Source organism: Onychomys torridus, chromosome 11, assembly GCF_903995425.1.
Source record: "Onychomys torridus chromosome 11, mOncTor1.1, whole genome shotgun sequence".
NCBI lineage: Eukaryota > Metazoa > Chordata > Mammalia > Rodentia > Cricetidae > Onychomys > Onychomys torridus.
The window spans coordinates 72,235,932-72,256,533 of record NC_050453.1 but is presented as its reverse complement, the minus strand read 5'-3'; the positions used below and the strand labels follow the sequence as shown (position 1 = coordinate 72,256,533).

The window sequence follows — 20,602 nt, the reverse complement described above, 5'->3', positions numbered from 1 at the left end:
GTGCAAGTGTATATATACCTGTGTGCACAGAGACCAGAGGAAGTCATCAGACATTCTCTCTAACTCTTCATATTATTCCCTTGAGGCAGGGTCTCTCACTTAACTTGGAGCTAGGTTGGCAGCCAGCAAGCATCAACATCTTCCTGCTCCCACCCCCACTATACACAGTGATGAGGTAATAGATATATGAACAGCCAGTGCCAGCTCATTCTCATGGGATCTGAACTCAGGTCCTCCCACTTACACAGCAAGTGCTCTTACCCACTGAGCCATCTCCCCAGCTCTGTGGTTTTAGCCTGTGTCCTTTGATGCTGGCCATCATTCTCTGCATTTGTCACAGATATATACTCTTTGTTGACATAAGACTTCAAAATTCCAGCTACATTGTGTGTTGGTTTGTGTCTTATTACTAAGCTAAGTTCTTTTTATTTGGGATTATAATCCCCCTTTAGGTGTATTTTTGCTCCTCAGCCTGTTGCTTGCCTTTTAACAGTTATCTAGCTAGCTAGCTAGCTAGCTAGCTATCCAGCTATCTAGCTATCATTTATTTATTTTGCCAGAGGAGAGTCATATGTACCACAGCATGCATAAAGATATCATATATCAATATTATATATATTATATATTATATATATCAATATTATATATATTATATATATATATACATACATATATAACTTCAGGGTAGAAACTTGGAAGTTTTATTAATATTGTCAAATAGCTAGATCTTTTATGCTGACTTTTAAAATTAATTTTATTATTTGTTTTACATTTAAAAGATTAATTTTCATTGATTATGTGTATGCATGTGTTTCTGTTTGGGAGTATGTGCCCATTAGTGCATGTATATCAACAGAGGTAGGAGGGATCAGATCCCTTGGAGCTACAGCTGGTAACCTGCCTCTAGTGAGTGCTAGGAACTAAATCCAGGCCCTCTACAAAAACATCAAACACTCTTAACTGCTGAGCCATCTTTTCATCCCCAATTTTTAAATATGTTCATTTAGGGTGGGTAGGGCTAGTAATCAGAATGTGTGTGTGTGTGTGTGTGTGTGTGTGTGTGTGTGTGTGTGTGTGTGTATAAATATATACATGTGAAATTGTTACATAAAATAAATATATATTTAAAAATTGTTAACTTGTTTGCATTTCCATTTTTTCTTAACTTGTGTCTCCCATGCTCTTTAGTTTTCTATATTCTTAAAAAAAAACCAGTATTTGAACATTTGAACATTTTCATCACTTCTGTTGTGTCCTGTTATATTTTTGTGTTCATTCATGTCAAGATATTTTTTGATTTTCCTTTTGAATTGCAGGACACATAGAAGTGTTCTGTTTAATTTCAGAGAATTTGGACATTTTTCTAGGTATCTTCTGTTACTCTCTGGTTTAATTCTACAATCATGGTAAAATACATTTTGTACAATTTCAATAAATCTTTAGATTGCTGAGGCATCTTGTAATGATGGATATGATCTACCTCAATGAATCTTTATGTGAAAAGAAAATAGATTCTGCCTCTGGTGGGCAGACAGGTAGGTAGAATGGACTGAAAACACTGCTTCCTGTCCCGATGGCTATCTCTCCTGCATGTGTCCATTTGTCCTTTTCATTTCAGAGTTAGCTTGCTTCAGTGCCTCAGTGGGCTTTGCTTTATACATTTCGGAGTTGTAGGCTGTCAGTATTCACTCCATGGATAACCAGGTCTGCTTGGTGGATAATAATATCTCTATAGCATGTCTTCATCTCTAGAAGCATTTCTTTCAGGAGTTTATATGTTCTGATGGCTGTAGCTTTGTTTTATTAATTCTTGCATGCTTCTGTTATTTTAATTTGCATATATCTGTTCTATATACACTGCATTCCTTTTATTCTTCTTTGGTTAGTTTGAGGGTTTGCTGAATTATTCATTCAATCATTCATTCATTTGGTGTTTTGAAGACCAGGTTTTACCACAGTAGCTCAGGCTGACCTTTAACTTACTATATAGACCAGGCTAGCCTTGAACTTCAAGTCCTGGCATGATAGGCATGCATCACTACATCTAGCTCAAAGTGGATTTTTTAAAACAGACAGTATATAAGCCAAGTGTGGTGGCATACATATGCCTTTAATCCCAACACTTGAAGGCAAAGGCAGCTTGATCTGTGTGAGTTCAAGGCAAGCCTGCTGTACACAGAGAGACCCTGTCTTAAGACAAACAGACAGACAACAAAATTAAAACTACAGATATATAAATGGGATTTTTTTTAATTTAACCTGTTCTGAGCATCTTGGCCTGTTAATGTCTAAAGCCTCACAAGAAGCTCGCCGTGTCTTTCCACCTCCTGCTCTTTCTTCTTTGTCCTGCCTGCTCTCTATTTCCCACCTGACTATGGTGCTCCTCAACATTTCTTATATAAAAGTGCTCTGGCAATGATTATATCAGCTTTTATTTGTCTAGAAATTATTTATTTTGACATTTTTGCCCCATCCAACATTTTATTAACAAAATCATGTTTTTCCATTTTTTGTGGTATTTATTTTTTTATCTATGTGGACACACACACATGTGTGTGTGTGTGTGTGTGTGTGTGTGTGTGTGTGTGTGTGTGTGTAGGTCTAAGGTTGTCAAGAATTATTCTTGGTTCCTCTTTTACCTTATTCATTAAGGTAGTGTCTCTCAGTCAAACCAAGAGCTCACCAATTAATGGCTGGTTTTGTCAGCCGGCGTGTTCTGTGGGTCATCTGTCTCCATGTTTCAAAGTAGGAATCACAGGCAAGCCACCACACCCACCCCATATTTTCATGGGTTCTGGGGATGCATACTAAGGTCTTCACACCTGTAGGACAAGTGTTTTAAACACTGAGCCACTTATCCAACCTGAAATTAATTTTGCAGCATTGTTGGGCTTTCTTCTGTTCTTCTCACCAGCCTAAAGACGGCAGTCCAGGTTACTAACAAGCAATCTGCTGTCTGTCTTGGTTCTTCTGGAACCAAGACCTCTTGTCAGGTGCTCTCATGATTTTACCTCAGATCTTCAAGCAGTTTGATCATGGTGTGACTTGTGTGATTTTTCTCTGTTTCAGTCTGGCTAGGATTCATTGATTTTCTTGGATACTGGATTTTATGCTTATTTATTAAATTTGGTAACATCTTTAGTTATTTTTCATCTTTTCCTCTGATTTCTTTGCCTCTATGGCTCCAGGAGAGCCTGTTTACTTACTTAGTATTGACTCCTAGGTCACTGACACTGCTATTTTCTGATTTTTTTCTTGCCACTGTTTTCTGTGTTTGATTTTTGAGCCACTTATCTTCCAATTCACTGATGTCTCTTCCAACTGTATCCAATGCCTCTGTTACTAATCCCATACAATGTAGTTCTCATTTGCACACAGCTCACATCCTAATGATTTCTGCGTGATTGTCTTTATTGTTTTGATCCATCTTGATTGTGTACAACTTTTACTTTACATCTCCTTATATTGTTATAGTGTTAACAATAACCACTTCAGGTTCATGTGTATTAACTTCATTATCTCTATCATTTCTTTTTCTATTTGTTCTGGTTTAATTCTCTCTTGGCTCTGAATCCCAATCACCTGCTCTTTTGTATGCCGGGTGATTTTTAATTGGAACCTAGAGAATGCGAATTACACTCTATTGTCTTTCTGTAGACTGTTGGACTTTGTTCTGGAATACACTTTGTGTATTAGCATGTAAGTTCTATTTTTTCCAAGGCTTGCATTCAACTTTTGTTATGACAGGTCTAAAGAGCTTTTTATTCTGAGTATGATTTAATTTCACTCCTGAGGCTTGAACCTTCTTCGAATTCTGTGTTTCTCATATTGAAAGGCCTCACCTCTTCAGATGGTAGCAGCGTCTTATTATGTTCTTGTGTGAGCTCCAAGAAGTACGCAACCTACTGCTTTACAGTAATTGTCTCTGTGATCTGAGCTTCACCTCACGCATGTGCTGCACTTGGACAAGACTGTAGGGAAACGGCTGCTACCAGCTTTCCTCTCCAGTGCATTGCCCTGCCAATCCTAGCTGCTGAGTCCCTTCTCCCTTAATGTCTGCATTATCTCTTCAATCCAACAAGACCTCCAGGCTCTGTATGAATTCTCTCTCAAAGTTCAGAAACCAAATCCAGGCAATTGTCTGAAGAAATTACAAGCTCACCACAGTTTGATTTGGAGATCAAGTTCTGTGCAGCCTGCTATCCAGTTTATAGGGGCAATAGTATAGCTTGTCTGTGTGTGTGTATGTGCATGTATGTGTGTGTATGTGAATGTGACAGTTGTGTTCATGTATAGATGTTTATGGATGTGTGTATGTAAGTGCATGTGTATATATATAATGTATATGTTTACATATATGTATAACCACATGTGTATGTGTGCACATATATACTGTGTGTATGCTTGTATATATGTGTATATGTATGGGCTTGAGTATGACTATTTGTATATGTGCTGTGGGGGGGGGAAGGTGTGCATGTGAAATCATCAGTTAACAATTATATTAGTTGCTGAGTTGACAGGTCTGAATCTCTGCATGCCTCAAGATTTGTATGCTTCTTGCCAAATAAACTCTTCTAAATCCCTTCCCACAGCATCCCACCCCTAATTTAGTTTCTTTCCTCTCTTCTCTCATGTGCCTTATCAAAGCAGATGCTATCCAGGCAGGTGAGATGGGAAGTAGAGGCAAATGTCTATGGGATGCATCAAGCTTGATATGGAGAGCAAGAGATTTAGAGAGGCAGAATTACTCATAAGAGCCATCAGTGTCCATCAGATTCAGCCAGATAACTGTTCACTTCTCACTTTGTTTTGTCAAGACAGCTGGAGTGGAGGGAAGGGGGAGAGAGAATATGAAATGAATGGAAACAAGCAAGGGTAACCTTTTAGGACAGCAGTGTTGTACATTCACCAAGGAGAAACCATGATTTACTCATATGGGAATGTAATGAATTTGTGCACAGTGAAGAATCAGTAAACATCATTAGTCTAGACCTTTACAACATCACCCAGCTTGAAAGTGGATTAAAAGAATGCACAGATAGAGCTGTATTATAATCAGGTTGCTGGGGGGAAAGCTAAGAGGAGATAAGGGGATAACAGGAAAAGGGGGATAAATTGTCTTTTCTACAATTAGAAAAATGATAAACAAGGGCAGGGCTGGGGTGAACCTTTGTGGTTCTACATCTGTATTGTACCATAGAACGTTCTGCTGATAAAATTCTACTGGGCACTGAGGAGATGGTGCTATAGGTAAAGCACTTGCTTCTTAATCAGGAGGACCTGAGTTCAACTCCCCAGATCTCAGATAAAGCCAGATAAGGCAACACATATCTGTAATCCCAGCTATTCTATAGCAAGACTGAAGGTAGAGACAGGAGACTTCCCAGAAGCTCTTAGGCCAGTTTGCCTGGCATATGTAGTATAAACAAGAGACCCCCATCTCAAACAAGGTGGAAGTTGAGGGCTGACACCTGAGATGATCCTCTGACCTCCACATGCATGTTGTATTGCAAACACACACATACACTCACACACACACACACACACTTTATAAAAAACTAACTTTATTTAAGTTGATTTTTTCAGTTAGAAAAATGCCATACTAAGGAGGTCAAGATTTCTGCTCTGGGTGGGACAGTGGAAGGGGTGGGGTGGCCTTTGTTTTATAGAGAGCTGAGTGAGCTTCATGCTGCTCTCTCACACATGAAAACTGTGCACTGTAATTGACAGTTCACTGAAGGAGAGACCTAGACATCTGGGATCCAAGTCTGCTCCTAGGTCAGTGACAGAGTACCACCAAAAAAAAAAAAAAAAAAAGTCCATTAGCCTATACTTGACTACCATGGTGAATTTGCATAGAAGTGTAGACATTGTTGTCTAAGGGGTTAGGAGCTGACCTCAGTATTTTTCAGTCTGAAGGGATGGTAGCCTAGAGTTCAACCTTTAATTTTGCAAGATCAAGAAATATCCAAGGGCTATAGAGGTGGCTCAGTTGGTAAAAATGTTTCCTGAGCTAGCATGAGGACCTGAGTTTGATCCTTATCACCCATGTAGACACTAGCCACCTCAGTACAAACCTATAATCCCAACACTTGTGAGACAGAGTTAAGAAGGTCTTTGGAGTTTGCTAGGCAGCCAGTCTAACCAAATTGGCAAACTTTCGGGGTTCAGTGAGAGATCTTGTCTCAGAAAGGAAGATAGAGAGAGAATGAGAAAGACATTCAGTGTGGATCTCCGGCCTCTTTGCTCACATGTACATACATACATGCAAATACCTCCATACATGAACACACATACACACAAAAGAAACAGTAAAGTCAACAGAGATTCAGAGTTGTATAGCAAATCTGAGAATAGCCACCCACACAACTATGTCAGAAGCCATTCAGCAGCAGCAGAAAGGCCTACGCCTTAAGGGAGTTTTATTGTATATATAAATGCAAGGAAGAGTTCCGACTGCAAGGTCTACAAGGGCATTGGGAACATATTTCTAACCTTTTTAAGTCTATATCCTTCCGTGACATCCTACCACAATCATTTATGTGATGCTACTGCCCATGAATATTGGGTTTGAAGGGTATTGACCCAGCTTCAGGTGGTGCTTTTGTATGTTTGTTCAAAATAACTTTCCCTTTGTCTTTACAAAGGGCTTTCATGCTCCAGTTTTTTTCCTTCAAAAATCTGTAATATAAATTGTTCGCTTTGAGTGTATGTATTAGCACGTGCCTTGCACTATATGTTTTTTGAGGTCAGAGGACAACTTTTGGGGGTCAGTTCTCTGCAGGCCAGATGTCTTCTGTTGTTTCTGCTGCTCTGTGTACTCCAGGATAGCTGATCCCTGGGCTTCTGAGTGATCCTTTTGTCCCCATCCCCCATCTCACAGAAGGAATCCTAGAGTTATAGATGTATGCTACTGTATGGGGCTTTCTGCGTGTCCCATGGATCAAATTCACATCACCAAGCTTGCGCTAAGAGCACATTGACTTGCTGAGCCTTCTTACTCTCTTCTTTTTAATGTTTAATTTCCTTTTAATGGCCGACTTTTTTGCTTATGCTCGCTCCCTATACGGTAGTGAACCGAATTCCCAGCATCTGGTGTTTTTCATGCCAAAGAAAGCTCAAAGGATCACAAAACACATTCACATTCTCTTACATGTTCTCCAAACCTCAGACGGCTTAAACTTGCTTGAACTTAGAGACTGGGGAGGATTTTCACGCATCCCAAGCCATCATTGAATTTAACCTTCTAGAAGGTCATTTTCATGCCACAGCCAGAAGTTACCAAATGACTGGAGATGAGTCATCAGTTTAATCATTTTTTTTTTCTTTTTGTATTGCCTGACAAAACTGTGAGGCAAACTTAAAACAGATAACCTCCATTGAATAGATGGGGTTTTGGCAACTGGCTTGGGTGTTTTTTTTTTTTTTTCCTTAAGCTTATTTCAGCCAGGCAGATGAAGAGAGAGATGTGCAAATAAAGAAATCTGTGTCCCCATCTGTGGTTTAAGTTTTTATATTGCCAGCACCACACCATGTGGCTTAACAATGTGTACAAGCCTGGAGATGACATTTACCAAGACTTAAGCACATGACCACTCGGGTTATAGCCAAGTTAGGAAGGTACACCAGTTAATAGAGTGTTCTGAGAATTGAACCCCCACAAACCACTCTTTTTGGCTGTTGAGTTGTGATGGATTTTAATTGTGTATTTGGCTGAAGAAGTTTGTGTGTGTGTGTGTGTGTGTGTGTGTGTGTGTGTGTGCATGGAAAATGAGAAGTCAACCTTAACTGTCATTTCTCAAGTGTTGTCCACCTTGTTTATTTAAAGAGGGTTCCTGACTGGAGTCTCCAATTGTGCTAGGCTGGCTGCTCAGCAAGCCCCAGGGTCCTCTACCTCCACGGCACCACCACACCTGGTTTTCAGCTAAGGGTTTTAGAGATATAGCAGAAGTTTTCAACATGAAAAGAGAGAGATTTAAGTTTCATGTTTTCTGTTTTCCTGGGATTTCTGGGGGTTAAAGAGAGAAAATCATGAGTAATGTAATTCATTTGAATCCACAAGTGACTAGCTCCCTGCATTGAATCATAGCCTAGGCCTCCCTAATGTGAGATCCAAACTCTAATATGCTTCTCAGGCTTTGGAAATGCAGAGATCATCCTCAAAAGTTTTAGGTTCAAAGACTGAGGAGACAGCTCAATCTACAGTGTTCACCTTGTAATCATCAGGCCCAGGTACAGTCTCCAGAACTGATGTTTAAAAAGAAAAGCATCATGGCACAGGCTTGTAATCCCAGCTCTGGAGAGACAGAGATAGATAGATCTCTGGGGCTTGCTTGCCAGACAGCCTAGCTATTGTTGAAATCTGGGCCAGTGAGAGACCCTGTCTCAAAGCCAAACCAAACCAACCAAACAAAAACAAGGAGGGAAACACTTAAGGAGCAACAGCCAAGGTTGTCCTCTGACATCAACCTGCACACACAGACATATTCACATCGAACATGTGTATACACAGAACATGCACACAAATAACATGCATACATGTGTGTGTGTGTACATGTGTATATATGTATATGTATATATATATATATATATGTATATGTATATAAAAATGTTCTGGTTTGGGAGTATTTCTGATTTGAATTTTCAGAGAATCACCTAAAAGACTAAATGAATATGGAAAACAACTTGGAAGCAGTTTTGGTCCTAAGCTGTTTGGGTAAGGGATCTCAGGACATGTGACAGGTCACTGACCACAAATCATGTGAGCTGGCCTTTAGTTGTTCCATGCAACATCCCAAGTCTATGTAAAAGTCAATGCCATGAACATCATTTGTTTGAGGTTTTTAAATAATGACGAGGATACATACTGGCTCCAAAATGGACCTCTCAAGAAAATGGTCCCTTCCCTTTTATACAAAAGACAGCTTACAACCAACCCTGGGTCCTTTGCTCCCTATTCATCAGTTACTCCTTAATATATTCCTGATGAACTCATTCCCAAGGATGTAGTTACCAAAAGATAATTGCTTAAGGTTTGTTCCATGGTTAAGAGCACTGGCTTTTCTTCCAGAGGACCCGGGTTCAATTCCCAGCACTCACGTGGCAGCCCACAACTGTCTGTAACTCCAATTCCAGAGGATCCTACATCATCACACAGGCATACACGCAGGCCAAGCACCAATGCACATAAAGAATAAATCATTTTTTAAAGAACACATTAAAGAAATAAAACAGACAGTTTGTTTAGTGAAATGACCTAGCAGCGGCAGTGTCACCCTGGCTTCAAGGATGACAACTTGGTTTGCTTTGGATGTCTTGACTAGATGGTTGTTAAGTGTCTGCAGGAGGCTTCTCTCCCTGCCTGCCCAAGGCTGCTAATGGAGACCTAGTGAGCACTGCTGCATCATCAGCTCTATCCCAGACTGATATAAAGAAAAGAACTCTGATTATGAAAGTCAAACATCCCTTGAATTTTATTTCCTCAAAATCAGAAAAAAAAAAAAAAAAAGCCAAGCAGACCTGCAAATCCGGTCCTTCCAGTCCCAAAGTCTATCTATCTATGGTTTCCTTCTTCATTCTTCTGAGTCTCCAGATTCACCTTGTTTATTTATTTGCATGTTTGGTGTGTGTGTGTGTGTGTGTGTATGTGTGTGTGTGTGTGTGTGTATGTGTTGCATGTACATGTGGTTTGTGAATGTGTGCATGTGGGTATGTGTGGGCTTGCGTGTGTGGAGACCAGAGGTGATAATGGATGTCTACCTCCATTTCCTTCTACCTCATTTCTTGATAAAAGGTCTCTCAGTGAGCCTGGAGCTCACCAGTTAGTCTAGCTGGCCATTGAGCTCCAGGGGTCCTCCAGTCTCCCAGCTCTGTACCAACACACCAAGCTTTTCACCAAGTGCAGATCTTCATACTAACCTGGCAGGCACTACTGAGTGTCTCCCCTGCCCACAAGCAGGGATTTTATTTCTCATACCTGAAGTTGACAGTTTCAGAAACCCCATGCGAAACATTTCTCAAAAACTTTCCTCCCCGCCACCATCCCACACAAGACCTCTGTTGACTGCCCCGGAGCTGCTGTTGACCTTTTCAGGAAGGTCACTTCCTTCACGCCTGAAGTCTGTGCCAGGCGAGACTCCTAAACCCAATCACTTTAAAGAGGTCCTTTCAGAAATGCCTGTATCTGGTTCTGAGAGAGGAAAACACATCCAACCCTTTGCGAACTAGACACTCCCAGTGTGTACACTGTGTTGGGAACAGAAGATGCTGAGTCCATTCCTTTGTGAGATCCTCCATGTCCAGCTGCTGACCAGCCTCAGTGCATCCCAGATGTGCCGAGATGAGGAGTGCCCACGTGACTAGGGTCTCGAGAAGTGGGGTTTTTGTCAAGGAGTCATGTGGTTTTTGCTCTAACCTCAGCTTTGAAATGACTGGGCTGCCATGTCCTAAGTGGTCCTGTGAGACTTGTGGGGGTTGTTGGTGGTAACAGGTATAAGAGCTTGCATTTGGACACCAATAGGAGACAAATGGGGCAGTAGGAATAGGTGAGAGGGTCAGCCAAGGTCAGGGATGTAATTGGTGACCTTGGAGGACTGAAGCCTGCTGGTACATTGAATGACCCATCCCTTGAACTCATTAGCAAGGCACCTTTGGCAGCCACATTCACGAATACAGATATGAACTTGACATCTGTCTAGGGCAAGACTAAACCAACTCATTGGAGATTCCAAGCAGGCTAGGTCCTGTGAACTCTGTTCTGACTACAGCCATTTAATTATTTTATGAGTTCTTATAATTCTCTGAGAGGGGGAAATAACTGGCCTCAGAAGTACAGTATCCAACACTTTTTCAAGTTACAATATTTTGTGTGAACTGCAGGAAACTAATAGTGCTTTAAAGAAACCACAGAAAGATGCATCAGCACTTTCAATACAATCCTGGCTTCCCAAGGTGGATGCATTCGGAAGGAATTTGCTTGAGGGTGAAACTCTGGCATCTGCCTGAGCCCTTATCCACTGCTCATTTCATAGTTTCTTAAAAATGACACCTTCACATCCTCCACAGTTGGCATCTGGGAATTTTAGAAATTAAAAAGAAAAAGTTGTTAATAGCAAGTAGGTTTTGAGTTTGTCTGCACACATAGTCCTCAGAGAACTTAGGTATTCAAAGAGCCCCATTTACAGACTGTGGTATAGCAGTACTGTGTGCTAACGGGAAAGGAAATAATAAGGGGGCAGACTCCAGAAAATCCCAGTCCTCGGAATGGCACATACATAGAGTTACGTCACCCTTTTGTTTTGAACCCCAAATTTGTCCTGTGTTCTATCATCTGCAGTGGTTATAATATCTTTACTAGAGACCTAGCATAAGGAGTGGGGTCACAGAAAAGAAAATTAATAATGTCTCTTTCTTGTATGTGTGTGTGTGTGTATGTGTGTGTGTGTAAGTGCACATATGTGCATAAACATGGGGAGACATGAGTTTGATTTCAGATATATCCCTCAGTTTCTCTCTACTTTATCATCTTTTATTATGTGTATGAGTGTTTTCCCTGTGTGTATGTCTATGAACCATGTGTGGGCCTTGGGCCAGTAGATATCAGACGAGAGTGTCACATCTCTTGGAACTGGAGATACAGACAGTTGTGAGCTGCCATGTGGGTGATGGGAATTGAACCTAGGTCTTCTGTAAAAGAAGCAAGTGCTCTTAACCACTGAGCTATCTCTCTAGCCCCTATCATTTTTTTTAAACAAGGTCTCTCACTAAACCTGGAGCTCACTAATTTGACTCAGTTGGCTAACCAGCCAGCCTTGGGATCATAAGCACATACCAAGACACCCAAGATTGTTTTATGGAAAGAAGGAAGGTGGGAAAGAGAGAAGAAGGGAGGGAGGAACAGACAGACGGATGGACAGATGGACAGACTCTTGACAATTTCTTCTCATGCAGAGAGCTCATCATCTCTCCCAACAATCACAGAGTCTCCTTAATTGGAGAGAAAATGGAAATGGTGAATGTCTTAGTTACTGTACTAACTAAGGCAATTTACAGAAGGAAGCATTTCATTGGGGACTGACTTGCTCACAGTTTCAGAGGGTGAGTCCATCCGTACGACCATCATAGTGGAGACCATGGCAGCGGGCAACAAGATGGGCATGGTGCTGGAGCAGGAGCTGGGAGTTTACATCCTATTCTACAGGCAGCAAGCAGAGAGAAACAGTGAGACAAGGCCTGAAAGTAGCCTTTTGAGAGCCCCCCTCCCCATGGCACACCTCCTCCAACAGGGCCACACCTCCTAGTCCTCCCTAACAGTCTACCAACTGGGAACCAAACATTCAAATATATGAGCCTATAGGGCTATTCTCATTGAGACCACCACAGGAAATGATCTGTAAGGAGAGTTGAAAGTAAGGCTGACCAAGTAGAGGCCCTGAAATGAAGAAGGTTAAAATTCTACCCTTCTGATCTTAGGAGGGAAAATGACCTCTCAGAGCTCAGCCATAGGAATCAGGGCCCCACAGCCCAGAGCTGAACCAGACCTCATGGCGTGCGCAAGGGAGCACACCATACTGAAGATGGGAGCTGTGCTTTGCCCATTCCAGGAATCCTCTTCATGCAGGAACTCTGTGTCTACATTAGTAACTTCTCTGTTGCTGCAACAAACTATCGTTACCAAGACAATTTACAGAAGGAAGAGTTTATTTGGTCTCACAGTTCCAGGGAGAGAAAAGTCCATCGTGGTGACCAGGCTGAGCAGCAAGTGACAGGAATGACATGGGAACAGAACTGCTGAGAGCTCATATCTTAACCGTCAGAGGAAGAAGCAGAGAGAGTGACCTGGAAATGGGACAAGACAACTAACACTCAAAGCCACTTTCTCCAACAAGGTTCCACCTCCCGGAGGTTCTGTAACCTCACAAAATGGCACCATCTCCTGAGAACCAAGTGCTGGGGTGCCTAAGCCTATAGAGGATATTTCTGCGTGAAATCACCACAGCTTCCTAATATTTCCAAAAGAGTACTAAAATTTCCAGGTGCCAGAGAATCCACCTTCTTTGTCTTTTTTCCCTCTGTATTAGAAAAGTTTCAGTGTCCAGGCAGTGGTGGCACACACCTTTAATCCCAGCACTCCAGAGGCAGAGGCAAGAGGATCTCTATGAGTTTGAAGCCAGTCTGGGCTACAAAGTGAGTTCCAGGGCAGGCTCCAAAGCTACACAGAAAAACCCTGTCTCACAAAAAACAAAAAAAGAAAAAGAAAAAGAAAAGAAAAAGTCTCAGTGTCCTACTACTTACAGCAAAGAAGTTTAAGGAGGAGAGCGGGGTGATGGGCATATTGGAGTTTGATACTAACTGATGATGAAATGAGGTTGTATGTGGCACGGATAATGTTGTTTGCCTCTCGGGTCTGTCTAATACGTCATCAGCACACTGAGTGTTTGACCCATGTTATCATGTATTATCCCATCCCTTTTCTACCCTGCAGCATGACAGGTGTAACCAGTCTCTCAATTCTAGAGACTGGTTAAAGACCAAACATTAATACTTGTAGCAGCCTACAAGGAACTGGAGCCCACTCTTGTGCAGAGACACACACACCCAACTCAGTTGACAGCCATACCACAAGCCACTGTTCCATAACGCACTGGAGACAGGGTAGCTAGTAAAAACAAAGATTGTGCCATAGCTGTCCCATTGCCCTCCATGTCCAAACAGTGCTGAGTTGTGTCTCTTACCCACTTCTAGACTTGTAAGGCCCCATAAGATAACAAGGACATTTCATTCTGAAGTCTTACTGTATCAGCAGAAACTCTATATTACAACCAGATTTTGGAGGCTATCTCATTAGCTTTTATAAACCACATTTCCATCTTAGAAATTAAATAAGGAGTAATTTCTGACAGAAATTTTCTACATAAACTTTTTCTGAAGATGAGATATAATTTACTAAATTTGTCATATGTGTGGTAAAATCAGCTGAATTTGATTTAGAAAATGCTGGGCTGTCTGGAAGGAATGAAAAATCCCAAAGGTGGAACCAGGGAAATGTCTTAGTAAAATGTTTCCCATGCAAGCATGAGGACCTGAGTTTGATCCCCAGAACCTATGGGAAAAGCCAGGAGTGGAGACAGCTGTAAACCCAAACTGAGGAAGAAGAGCTCACTGGCTAGCCTGGCTAGCTGAATGGATGTGCCTCAAGTTCAGTGAGAGACCATGCCTCAAACAGTAAAGTGAAGGGGCTTGGAGAGATGGCGCATGAGTAAAGAGCAAATGCTGCCCCTGCAGAGGACTCTGCTTTTGTTTCCAGCTCCTAGATGGCAGCTTGGAACTCCAGGTCCCAGGAATCCATTGCCCTCTTCTGGCCTCTGGGGGTACTGCACTCAAGGTGCATATACAAACAAACATTCAGGCAAAACCACTAATATAAATAAAATAAAAAATAAGGTGGAACATGATTGAGGAAGATACCAGACATTGACCTCTGGCCTTCACTTACACACACACACACACACACACACACACACCCATCAACACACACGAACACACACAAAGGGCTGTGATGCTTCACTTACACACACACACACACACCCATCAACACACACGAACAGACACAAAGGGTTGTGATGCTTCACTTACACACACACACACACACACACACACACACACACACACACACACCCATCAACACACACGAACACACACAAAGGGCTGTGATGAGCTTTATCACTGCTCTGACCCCTAAGTATGTTTGGAACAACCTTTCCTCACTGTCCACTTTAGAGGCTGGGACTGAGTCAGCCACTGAGTGGTGATAATTCATGCAAGAGACATGCCATCCCCTTTGCCAGGACATCACCCGGGTGTGTTATGTGTGCTCATTACACACTTTATTTCTGTTATTAAACTTCACCTAATTGAAGCCGTAGGAGCCCCAGACTGAAATAAAGATAATCAAAAATAATGGTTGGTCTCTAATGGTGGTTCCTTTTTCTCTCGACACTCTAGAGGACCGGCTGGTGCATATGGGCGTGCAACTGTGGCCACCCATAATGGGCCAACCTTCTTACCTCCTTATGTGAAGGCAATACTTTCATATTCAATGCAACCTCAGCTTCATGCATCTCGCTGGATATTTAGTACACTGTTTTTCAAATGTGCCGTTTTTCCTTTACGTTATTATCATCATCGTTGTGCGTGTGTATCCACACAGTGTTGGGGGAGGGGCTCGTATGCCACAGTGGGCATGTGGAGGACAGAGAACAGATCTATGGGGTGTTTTTCTCTCCTTCCACCTTTCCATGGGCACAAGCAGGTCACTAAGCTTCCGAGGCGACTGAGCTGTCTTACCAATCCTTTATCTAAATTCGTCTTCTAAATTCCTCCCTCTGGGTGCCTCATCTCCTCCAGATCATATCCAAAGAACAACTGTTGTTTTCCTATTTTCTGCCAGACTGCTCTAATTCATCTCTGTTTTTCTCTATGTTAGAATCAAACTGCCAGATGAGAACCTTGGACAGTGGGATTGGAACTTTCCCTCTCCCAGACTCAGGAAACCGCTCAATGGGAAGATACCTATGCCAGCCCGGCTCCCCAGAGGTCACTGAGCCCCTCCCACCTCTCCAGCCAGCCCCTTCCGTAGCTTCCTCTGCTAGAGCCCAAACCCTGGAACGTGAAGTGCCTTCCTCCACAGACAGCCAGAACTCCGCTGAGTCCACCATCATCCATTCCATATCTGACCCCAGCATGATTGCCAGAGGGATGCATCTGCAGAGTCACCATCCCAAGCCCACCTCCTCAGGTAAAGTGCCATCTTCTTTCCAATGAAATTGTTCCCACCATAATAGCATGTTTACTGATGAACATGTCAAACTACCCAGCAGGAGACAAGTCACCCTGTGACCTCTGCCCCACTAAAATGCAGATTTATGGAAATCTCTGCATGCCCTCAGCCAAAAAGTGGAACAATACACGTGAGACCTTATCAGGGGCTGGAAAGATGGCTCAGTGGGTAAAGTGCTTAAGTTAGAAAACACAGGAACTCTAGTCCAATTCCTAGAACCCATGTGAAGAAGCATGTCTGTAATCTCAGTGTTGAGAGTTAGAGCAAGACCAGTCCCTGGGGCTTGCTGACCAGCAAGTCTAGACAAATCAGCAAACACCAAGGTAGGGAGAGATGCTATACAAGGTGCCTGAAGAAGAACACCCAAAGTTTCTATCTGTTCTCCACACAGTAGAGTACACACACACATGCGCATGTGCGCGTACCCACACACACATGTACACATTCATAAACGTACACACATGCATTAATTAACAAAATGACATTTTCAATTTATAGTATTATGTTAAAGGGTGGGCATTCATAAGAGGAAACAGCACACCAATAGATGGCTATGTAAATTGAGGAAAAACAAAAGTATGCAATAGCCTTTTCTCTTTCCACTCTCCTCCCCCGTGTGGTCTCTCTCTCTCTCTTTCTCTCTCTGTCTCCCTCCCTCCCTCTCTCCCTCTCTCCCTCCCTCTCTCCTTCTTTCTCTCCCAATAAAGCTCTAAAAGGTAAAAAAAAAAAAGTATGCAATATATATTCATGAGATTTATCTTTTTTTTAAAAAAAAACAAAAAGGCCCTTCATGTAGGACTTACTGAATATGGGGATTGGAGAGACAGCTCAGCCGTTAAAGGTGTGTACTGTTCTAGAAGAGGATCCGAGTTCAATTCCCAGAACCTTCATTGGGCAGCTCACAACTGCCTATAACTCCAGCTCCAGGGGATCCAGTGCCCTCTGTGGCCCCTGAAGGTGCTGCACTCACACACACATACCTGCACAGAGACACATCTATACACATGATTAAAAATAAAAGAAATCTTTTTAAAAAGGATAATTTGAATATAGAAAAACTTGGCCCCAATACATTGATGTAAGTGGAATGTTGGGTGTCCTCTAACCAGAAACTGTAAGTCTCCTGACATATTTGTATCTCATTATTGTGCATTTACATGCTGCTAAACTATAAAGACTAAGTTTGATTGATCAGCAGCAGATTGTGTGTTGATTGAAGAGGAAAGTATCTCGCCTTCCCATCGAGACCTGCCTGCAATCAATGGAAAGACACTTTTATGAGTAAAGACAAGACCAAGCTAAGGGTCAAAGTGTTTCCATTGTTCCCTCGATTAAAAATATTTATTGCAGGCCAGGATGATGCTCAATAATTCTTAACATGGGTGGTTGTGGTGCTGACAAGATGTGTATTAGCACATGAGCCAGAATTCTGAAACAATGCTTTTGTTTATGGCTAGAAGGCCAGAAAGGAGCCACATGTGAAGGTTATGTTATAGGTTTCTGAGAACTTAGACGAGAAGGCTGTTCATTAAACATGTTTCAGTGGATGTATCAGACTGTTCCTGTGACTAAATTCTTCACAGAGAGACAGCAATGGCCAAGGGGCCTCATCAGGACTTGCGCTCCTTCCCAGCCAAGGTTACATTTTTAAAGGCCGTAATGCATATTATTTTTGAAATAAGTGCAGTGTTAATTAATGGCCCAGCCTCCAGAGCTTCAGGGGCGAAATTTTAGTTATAGATTATGTGCTCTATGCCTGAATAGTCGCATGTGTGACCTCAATTCGGCAGCGGGCTGCCGAGTAGACTCCATGATTAAACACTGTCATTATAACAAATTGAATAGAAACCACAAGCTTTGAATTGCTTCAGAAGAAGGAGACAGGAAGGAGATTGTTCTGATCCTGCCACTTACATTCACTGCATCCAAATCCCAAGGGTTGTGTCTTCATTAAATTGTCACAAAGAGTTGTAAAAAGGTGGTATATGGGAGACAGTGAGGTGAGCAGACAGGAAGCCATCTTGGGGTCACCCACCCTGAAGTCTCCTGTCCATGACACCCATGGAAGCAGGGCTGCTTTCTGATGCTTTCCTCGGTAACCATTTGTTAGGTGAAAAATCATGCTGTGCAGAAGTTTCGGGAACGAAAAGGAAAGCGAGTTTCATTTCCTTCCTTCCCAACAGCCACTTCCTATATGATTTACACAGTTGAACATGGCCTTTTCCTTAACCCCATTTCAAACATGGAGGCATCTGAACACATCTCACAGTGTTAATAAAAGTCTAATTGCTTTATTTTCTCACCTAAGCACACTGCTGTGGAGGGCTGTGTGGCATGTCCTGTTGATAATTAGGGTGGGTTTTTTAAATTATTTTTTAAAGTTTTCATACAAGTATGTAGTGTTGTTGTGCCTGCTCTTCTTCAAACTCCTTCCCCTCTCTTTGTCCTTCTCTCACCTACCAGTCCCCGTTGGCCCCATACATACTTTCCCTTCTATTTTTATGTCCTCTGTAAATGCATGAGAGAAAACATACAATATTTGTATTTCTGAGATTGGCACAATTTGCTTAATATTTATTTCTGGTTGCATTGTTCTCCTGAAAATTACTCACTTTCATTCTTCTTACGTATGTTTTCGTTAGATGTTCCATATCTATATCGATGTGTGTGTGTGTGTGTGTGTGTGTGTGTGTGTGTGTGTGTGTGTCCATCTATATCTATAGATATATTTGCCACAATAGGACGCTGAGTTACAAAATACTTTCCTTGATCATTCTAAAAGAGAGTCACCATTAGAATCCTTCAGCTTCAACAACAAACACACGAGAAACATGCTCATCTTCACACATCATCAGAGAATTGTAAGTCAGAACACATTAAAATTCTATCCTACCAGTTAGAATAAAGGTTATAAGGAAACAAGTAGTAACAAATGCTGATGAGGTTGTAGACCAAAGGGAACCCTGATACAATGCAAGTGGGAATTTAAACAGTCCAGCTACTATGCAAGTCAGTTTGGAGATCCCTCAAAAAAAAAAACTAGTAAATCTTCCATATGACCCAAAGGACTCCAAAACAAGACCCCTGTACATCTCATAGCAGTGTTGGTCACAAGGGCTAAGCTATGGCACCAGCCTAAGTATCCATCAGCAGATAAAGAAAGTGTGATTTGTACACGCAGTGGAAATTTGTTCACTTGTCACAGCAAAATGCATGTGACTGTAGATAGGCATACTAAGAGAATGACGCCCATCTCAGAAAGGCAAACATCATACGTGTCTTCTGACTTTTCTGTAGATACATAAAATTGTGGGTGGGTGGGCATGTGCATGCATGAGTGTGGTGTGTGTGTGTGTGTACATGTGTGCATGTTAAAAGTAAAAGTAAAACTGTGGAAGGCCACAAAGGGAACTAACAGCAGTGAGGGAGGCTAGAAAAGGTGAGTAGGGATGTACAAGGAAGAATATGCTCAGCACATAATATATACATACACAAAGGTCTTTAAAAAAAAAAAAAACAGCAATGGAAAAGAAGGACCCACTGCTCAACGATGTTTAGGGAAGGCTGAAAAGTCAGATCCTTCCGATGGCAATCATAAGGGATCTAGTATTAGTCTCTGAAGTTCCCTTCTCATTGCTCTGATAAAACTAAAGCACTTAAGAGGGGAAGGGTTCACTTGGTCCACAGTTCTGAGGAGATACAGCCTGTCACAGAGGGGGACAGAGCCCCCGTCACAGTGGGGGACAGAGCCCCTGTCACAGTGGGGGACAGAGCCCCCGTCACAGTGGGGGACAGAGCCCCCATCACAGTGGGGGACAGAACAGATGGGAGGAAACCCAGTGGGAGCGGGATGCTGGCTGGTTGTATTGCACACTCACTCAGAAAATAAAGAGAACTGGAAGTGGGGCCAGGCTACGAAGCCTCATGGTCTCCTCCTCCTGACCCACTTCCTCTAGGGAAGCACAACCCTATTAAAGGTTCCAGAACCTTCTGAAGCAGCATGGCCAGCTGGGGACCAAGTATCCAGATGCATGAGCCTATGGGGACCATTTCACATTTAAACCTCAGCTGCCTCCTAGATGTTCATTATTTGATAAACAACATTGTTTGAAAGATAGCCTTGCAGTTTCCTTATGGTTTGCTTACTGAACCCATTTTAATGTGGAAAGCCTCAACCTGTTTTGAAAGATGTCAGATCCCAGAGCAATACGCTTTAGGTCTCCTCTGTAGATACGTATGCACAGTTATGCAAATATTTGGGCAACATAGACTCAAATGGGGAACAGAATGTCAGGAGACCCAACTTTCCCTATATTCAGACTTTCACTTTATTTTTAAATGTCCTCCGCTCCTTTCCTGAATTTGTCAAAGGTCAATGAAAGTCTGTTTTTTTATTTAACATGCCTTCCTTCGTTTAGGAAAAACCAGTTTCCAAAAGCAGAATGAAGCAGAGTCAGAGACCCAGACTGGCCCATCATTTGACTATGATGAGGATGCAGTGGCAAGTGAGCCCCTTTCAGGATGGAGGGGTGAAGATGCTACCAATGAGACCCAGGTGAGGGGGTACCCTCTTTCTGTCCTGATTGCAAAATCTGAGCTCCTTGAACCTTATAGAGATAGATTCAATTTTAAATCAAATCTTCGCATGGGTTTACCAAGTCTGTATCAGTTACTTTCCTTGTCTCTGTGATAAAATACTGGACAGAAATAATGTAAGGGAGAATCGGTTCATTCAGCTGAGTTTCAAGGGGTCTCAGTCCA

General features: G+C 42.1%; 1 protein-coding gene across 1 annotated transcript in view; it reads left to right on the top strand.

Moving 5' to 3' along the window:
• Nckap5 (NCK associated protein 5) overlaps positions 1 to 20,602 on the top strand; it is a 918,845-nt gene that overhangs the window by 833,839 nt on the left and 64,404 nt on the right. The window contains exons 15-16 of the mRNA XM_036202994.1: positions 15,488 to 15,799; positions 20,260 to 20,396. Of these exons, the coding sequence (XP_036058887.1) occupies positions 15,488 to 15,799; positions 20,260 to 20,396 (449 nt within the window). The remainder of the gene's footprint in view (positions 1 to 15,487; positions 15,800 to 20,259; positions 20,397 to 20,602) is intronic.